The 6,913-nt window shown below is 37.6% G+C and overlaps 2 protein-coding genes across 2 annotated transcripts in view; both read right to left on the bottom strand.

The window, feature by feature from the left end:
- nek9 (NIMA related kinase 9) overlaps positions 1–3,536 on the bottom strand; it is a 22,873-nt gene extending 19,337 nt beyond the window's left edge. Inside the window, exons 1-3 of the mRNA XM_016533073.1 lie at positions 2,909–3,536; positions 1,954–2,131; positions 870–925 (exon numbers count right to left, since the gene is read on the bottom strand). Of these exons, the coding sequence (XP_016388559.1) occupies positions 870–925; positions 1,954–2,131; positions 2,909–3,097 (423 nt within the window). The 5' untranslated portion in view covers positions 3,098–3,536. The remainder of the gene's footprint in view (positions 1–869; positions 926–1,953; positions 2,132–2,908) is intronic.
- Positions 3,537–6,337: 2,801 nt separating this feature from the next.
- LOC107724237 (diphthine--ammonia ligase-like) overlaps positions 6,338–6,913 on the bottom strand; it is an 85,021-nt gene continuing 84,445 nt past the window's right edge. Inside the window, exon 18 of the mRNA XM_016533072.1 lies at positions 6,338–6,820. Within this exon, the coding sequence (XP_016388558.1) occupies positions 6,717–6,820 (104 nt within the window). The 3' untranslated portion in view covers positions 6,338–6,716. The remainder of the gene's footprint in view (positions 6,821–6,913) is intronic.

Below are 6,913 nucleotides of genomic sequence, written 5' to 3'. Positions count from 1 at the left end.
CCGTTCACAGTAGTTCCACAGGAACTGTTATCATTTACATGTGTGGAGCGTCTCAAACTTCATCTCTGCATGTTGTTGTGAGTTTGGGTTTATTATAACGTTCATCTGGGAACGCAACGTGCACCGTTTCATCAGATTTGTAAGGTAAATCATTTATAAACCCACGCAAACACAGGAGAACACAACATTATCTTTCTCAATATGCTAACTGTTCATCGCGATTTCAAAATAAAAGTTTAAACCCTCACTCTGAGTTTACACGTTGTGATGTCCACATATTCAAGAAATTACGGTGTCTGTAACTTATCCGTCATAAATAATTGGCCATATATTAAAGATTAAGTTGACATTTGAATTAAATGTTGTTGAGTCAATATTAAACACGGATTAGATCACGCAGTAAAGTGTAAAACAATCATTAGGCCGTTGGCGCCCTCTGCAGTCATTTGTTATAATGTGTAATGTACTTTAGCTCTATTGTTTATAATACATTATGTATTTTAACAGTTTTGTTCAATAAAACCATATGATTACTTGCTTTTGATACTTTATTTGAAATAATTATTATTGCCTCATTGCTATTATATTTTAGTCATTTTAAAGGCTATTGTTCCCTTAGGTCTATTTTTATTACTACAAAAAGATTAATTATAATTATCCGATTAATAATCGACAGATTACTCGATTACCAAAATAATCGTTAGTGACAGCCCTAGCTGTCAGTAAATCACCCGCAGAAATTTCCCTCCCATCGGCGCTGTTTTGGAATTGCGCTCTCGCACTAATTTGCCTTGTTTAGTAAAACTGGCCCTAAGTGTCTTGTACGAACCCTGTGTGCGACGCTGTGAACGCGGTTCTCCTGAACTCACCTCCTCCTTGAAGAGCGCTCCCTTCTGCTGGTTGATCTTGTCGTAGAGGTTTCCACCTGCACAAACACATTCAGACTAGAGGTGTGCGATATTGACAAAAAAGTAGTATCTTGATATTTTCTGAGATTTTATCGATGACGATATTTTGTGAAGTGTGTTATTGTGCTGGTATCTTAAGGATTACCGTGGACAGCTGACTGACTCCTAAAGTTTTTGATATTCTTCATATTCTGTGTGCTGGTCAGTTCACAGCAGTGATAGAAATTAATCTTTTCCAATAAGTTTAAATTAATTTTTACCTTTTAATGGGCATTTTTACCTTTATAAAGCCATTTTTCTAAAAGTGTCCATTATCTTTTGAGTCAAATTCTTACATTTAATCAGTGAATTAGAATAATAACACATTTGGGCTGTTACCGAGCAAATGAAATCAGTATCAATAAAATTCATCTTTACAATGCAGAGGAGAAACAGAAGCTGCGTCTGAAGTGGCGTTTAGATGTATTTACACACTGTTTAATGCAGGACATGAATGCATTTAACCTGTAGTTACAAATGCATAAATAATGTTTTGATATATTAAACATAAAACGTTGAATATTGATATTTGAAATTATTTAAATAATTAAAAGAAACTTTAAATGTGAAACTAAAACCGCCAGCAGGTGGCAGGAAGTCACTGTTAATAAGTGAGTCACTGTGATTGAACCGAATCATTTAAACGGTTGATTCATTCAGGAACGAATCGCCGTCATGTTGCTCAGAGACACGAAACAGTGCTGTGGCTGTGTTTGGAATTATTTTTGTTGTTGAAATAGAGCAAAAACAGGCAATATGGCGTCTAAAACATAAGTCTCTTAATTAACTTCTTGTTTTTTTGAACTGTTGTAATATCAATATCACATTTTCATGTCTTGAATTTTCATGTCTTGAATTTTGAATCATTCTAAATGCATTTTAATAGACTGAATCATACACACGGCACGTCAGGGCTCTGGTGTCTTCTGTGTGTGTGTGAGTGAGTGAGTGAGTGAGTGAGTGAGTGAGTGAGAGTGTGAGTGTGTGTCTGTGTGTGGGGGGGTACCGTTGCAGTACTCCAGCTCGATCAGCAGCGTGTTCTTGTCCATGAAGTGGTTAAAGTAGGCGATGATGTTGTTGTGCTGCAGGATGGATAGGATGCTGATCTCGTTCATCACATCTCTGCGCTTCTTGTCCGACAGACAGTTCAGATCGATCTCCTTCCACACCACCAGAGAGTTATCCTGCACAGAATCCACCAAAACCAGCTCAATCAGCTAAACCTGTGCATGTGTTTGAGATGTCTGATAAACTGGCAAATGAGCTGCCACTTCATGTAGCAGGAATCACAGCGTGACGTCCCATAAAACAGTTGTGAGAATTGCAATAAGAGTTTAGAGGACGTTACAACTGAAGCCAAAACTGAGCCAAAGCCATTGAGGAAAACAAATTTATTTTTTCTAGTTTGGCACACTTAAATACATTTATAAAATGTGGAATGTTTAATATTGTTTTCTATTGAAGCATGTGCACAAATGTGTATATTTATGGAAGATTGTTTCTACCATGGAATAAAAAATACAAAACGATTATTGCATAAAAAGATCATTTTTCCCCTTGCAATTCTTGTAAAATTTTATTCAATTTTTCTCTTTTATTCTGTTCTTTTTTTCACACAGTTGTAAGTTTATTTTTCAGTTCAGACTTTTTTCCTCACGATTTCCCTGATGAATGATATATAAAACTCTTTTTTATTTATTTATAATGGAGATAAAAAGTTGCAAATTTCTTATTTATTTATTTTTAAAAACACAGTCTTAACATAGTGGCTATGTTTATGCAACTAGCCTCCCATTTAAGCCCCTCATTATCAGTGGGCGTGGCTGGAACGACCAACCCGCCAATCAGAGCAGAGCGCCGATCCTCTGACAGTGGCGTAGGCCTAGGCCTATGTTGTTAATTGCTGCTGCTGATATTAATATATGATGACAGTGAGCGCTGTAATATTTGCTGCTGCTCACCTCAGTGCGTCTGTACAGAGTCGCTTCTCCGAAAGAGCCCTTTCCCAGCACTCGGATGGGGATGTAATGCAGTCTCTCCTCTTCTCCGCTGAAAGCTCCAGATGTTGATGATCTTCCGCCGACTGATTCACATCCAGACTCGGAGTTTAGAGAGGCGTAATGCCGCTCATACTCCTCCAGAGACGACATCTTACAGTAACGCGTTTAAGCCTTGTGCTGGATCTGGGCCTGCTTCAGTGCGGGCTGAGCATTGATTTGACTCCTGCGCCTGCAGATCGCATCAAAGATCGCCTCAGACCGCACACATCTGCGCTGAAAAAACGCGCGAACACACTTTTAGCCGTTTAATCTACTTTCTTCGTGCCCCGTTTCTTCTTTTCCAAACTGAACTACACAAGACGAAGTTGCTGTTGGGAGTCATTTCCGAGAGGGAATCGATTCATTCGTGCGTTTGTTTTGAACAGGCGTGCGTCTGTTGAATTCATCGAGCGAATCGAATGAATCTTTGAGAGTCGACACCGCTCTGTTCGGACGCAAACAACAAGCGACGCCGGAACCGGAAGTGATTCGATTTCTCACCGCTCACGGCCTTGTCTTTTAAAATAACGTGCAGCATAAAATAAATCGATCACATTATTATTATAACACATTCATAATAGCCGCGGTATTATGCGACAATCGGGTGGCGAAAAGGACGGATAGATATTTATAAAATATAGCCGATGACTAAAATCCTAATAACACGACTTATTACATACAGTACACAAACTATATTATATATATAGAAATATTTTTGTTTCATATTTTGAAACCTTTTGTGAAATTTAGTAATTCAAAATGGTGCTTCTTTAAAATAAAAAACGTATTTTTGTATTTTTAATGCAAATAGTTATACAATTGTAAGCTTAAGTGTAGAAATACTTTTTGAGGCCAATTTATTATTTTGTTAATATGCATATAAAACAGTAGTTTTTTATTCTAAAAAAAATAAAATAAAAAAAGGGTAATTAGAAACTTTAGCTTGGCAAATTCATGTCAAGAAAAAAAATTCATGTTTATTTAAAGAAACAAATGCAGGTCTGGCTATCTGCAGCACATGTACTTCAGACAGAGAGCTGTGAAACTCCAGATGTAATGTCTGCTGTCAGGCAGATCTGTGTATATCAGCTCATACTGTCCCTTTACATCACAGCACAGCTCATCTATAGCCGTCAACATCTGACGAGCTTCTCTCTTCTCATTAACAATCACATACTACACCTGACAGAAAAACTGCTCAGCTTTTCCCTGCAGCAGATCTATACACCATTTTACACATGTTAGTGTGGACAACAAGCCGATTAAAACTTACAAACATATGCAAATTAATAGATTTGATGCTTACTGTACATAGAATCTTCAAACTTGTCTTATTTCCACTGAGCGGCCACAAGAGGGCGACACAATCCACTGAATACAGACCACGCTGAACACACTCACACTCTCACACACACACAAAATATATGCAGTACACACATATATTATGTATATATAAATACACATACATGCATGCATATATTTAAGAAAAATATGCTACGTTTATATATTAAATATATTTATATATGATATAAATTATATTAATATAAATATATACATGTAAATATTTCCAAAATATATGATGTGTGTATTTTTATATACATAGGTCAAGGTCAAAGTGTATTTATATAGCACCTTAAAACAACACGAATGTTGACCAAAGTGCTTCACAAGCAAAGCAAGATACACGCATATTAAAACAGAACGTGACAAGTAATCAATCCAATAACGTAAAAGAATAAAAACAAAAATGTATAATAGTCAAAAAACAGTCATAACCTGGTACATCACAGAAACTGCAAAATATCAACATTGGCTACCAGAAATCACTTACCCTGCCTTTAAGCCTTGAGGAAATAAAAGCGTGAATAACGGTCTCCAAACCTAAAAGTAAAAAGGTGTTTTAACTTTCGAAGTAGCTTTAGCTGGAAGAAGCTGGCCCTGACCACCAAATTTATTTGTTTGTCAAACTTCAGATCTGAATCAAAGATGACCCCCAGATTTTTAACATAGGAGTGATTATTTAACTGAAGATGCCCCAAGAAAGCTCTGTATTTGTCAATCTGCGGTTTGGAGCCAAACAGGATAACCTCTGTCTTGTTTTCATCCATCCATTCTTTAATATCCTTTAAACATGCTAGCAGGGGAGAAACAGAATCTCTACCAGAGTCTAATGGTAAATAGAGCTGGGTATCATCTGCATAGATGTGATAGGAGATCTTATGACGCTCAAAGATCGAGCGTAGTGGAAGCATGTAAAGAGAAAACAAAACTGGACCCAGAATCGAACCCTGTGGCACCCCACAGGTGATTGGCACTGGGGATGATGAAAATTCTCCAATTTCTACAGATATACTCCTATTTGAAAGATAAGACTCAACCCAATCTAAGGCAGCATCACGGATGCCAACCTCGTGATTTAATCTTTCTAACAGAATGCAATGGTCCACGGTGTCGAAGGCTGCGCTTAAATCCAACAGAACAAGAACTGCACGGTTTCCAGAGTCGACTGATAACAAGATGTCATTTGCCACTCTTAATAGGGCAGACTCAGTACTGTGCTTATCCTTAAAAGCAGACTGAAAAGGATCTAAGATGTTGTTTGAGATTAAGTTGGTTTTAAACCACTTTTTCCATAACTTTCAGCAAAAAGGGCAACTTAGAAATAGGTCTATAGTTATGAAGTTCAGAAGAATCTAGGTTTGTTTTTTTTAGCAAGGGGTGAACCACAGCATGTTTTAAACAGGATGGAACAGTGCTGCTATGCAGAGAGGCATTAATTTAATTTAAACAACTAATCTGTAAATTATACTAAATTAACTTTCAGATGAGGATGATCAAATCTGAGAGCTAATACCAGCAATCTTATCTATGAAGACTATTAATGTCTTCATTTAGCCAGGGCTGCTTTTTTCTTTCGGTTTTCTTAACTTTGAGAGGAGCAACTGCATTTAATACTTCAGTACAAGAAGCATTGAAATTAATAACCATATCCTCAACATCCATGCCTTGTGATGCCAAATTGGTACTACCAGCTGCCGAAGCTAAAAACAAATCTTTAAAATGCATAGCGGTAGATGAATTTAAGGGGCGAGCAAGAAAAGTAGAAGGCTGGTATACAGAGCTGCAACAAGAAAACTCACTGTCAAACACAACAGGCCAATGGTCAGACAAACCAGTATCATTTACATAAATGTCTTTGATGGGGAAGCCTGAGGATAACACAAGATCAAGTGTGTGCCCTAACTTATGTGTAGGGCCAGATATAATAGACATAATAAATATACACAATACACACACATATACAGTATTATGTAAACAAAAACATTTATTTGGGATGCGATTAATCGCTCGACAGCACTAGTAATTTATCAAAATGCTCCTCTCTAAAGTTATTTTTGTTTATGGACACTGAATGTCTTTCGTGAAGAAAATGTTACATTACATGACATTGTTTACAAGCTGTTTCACTAACAAAACTGCTTTAGCTGGGGAAAAAAACTGCTATACAATTCCACTGAAGGGAAAAGAGAAGCATGCACTTGTGTTTGTGTTCAAGAACGAAAGGTTTGGAATGACATGAATGACAGAACCATCATTTGGGTGAATGAGCCCTTTAACAAACACAAATATGCATGCATTTGAAAACACAAAGAGAGCATCATAGATTACAGGCGTCATGGACTCAATCTGAGCTCGAGATCAACAATCTGATGCAGTCAGAGAAGGTCTGCTACACACTGAGCCAGCAGGAGACGCGGAGGACACACCGATCCGGCAGATCTTCAGCAGGAACCAGAGCCACAGCAGCACCGCAGCGATCCAGAGCCTGCAACCCTACAAACACGAGAGCACACTCAGTCCTGCCCAGAACACACACTAGGGCTGCTCGATTAGGGCAAAAATCATAATCGCGATTATTTAACACGA

This window comes from Sinocyclocheilus rhinocerous, unplaced genomic scaffold (assembly GCF_001515625.1).
Source record: "Sinocyclocheilus rhinocerous isolate Xijiao unplaced genomic scaffold, SAMN03320098_v1.1 scaffold365, whole genome shotgun sequence".
In the NCBI taxonomy this organism is placed as follows: domain Eukaryota; kingdom Metazoa; phylum Chordata; class Actinopteri; order Cypriniformes; family Cyprinidae; genus Sinocyclocheilus; species Sinocyclocheilus rhinocerous.
Note: the sequence above shows the minus strand (reverse complement) of the source record. Positions and strands in the feature narration are given on the sequence as shown.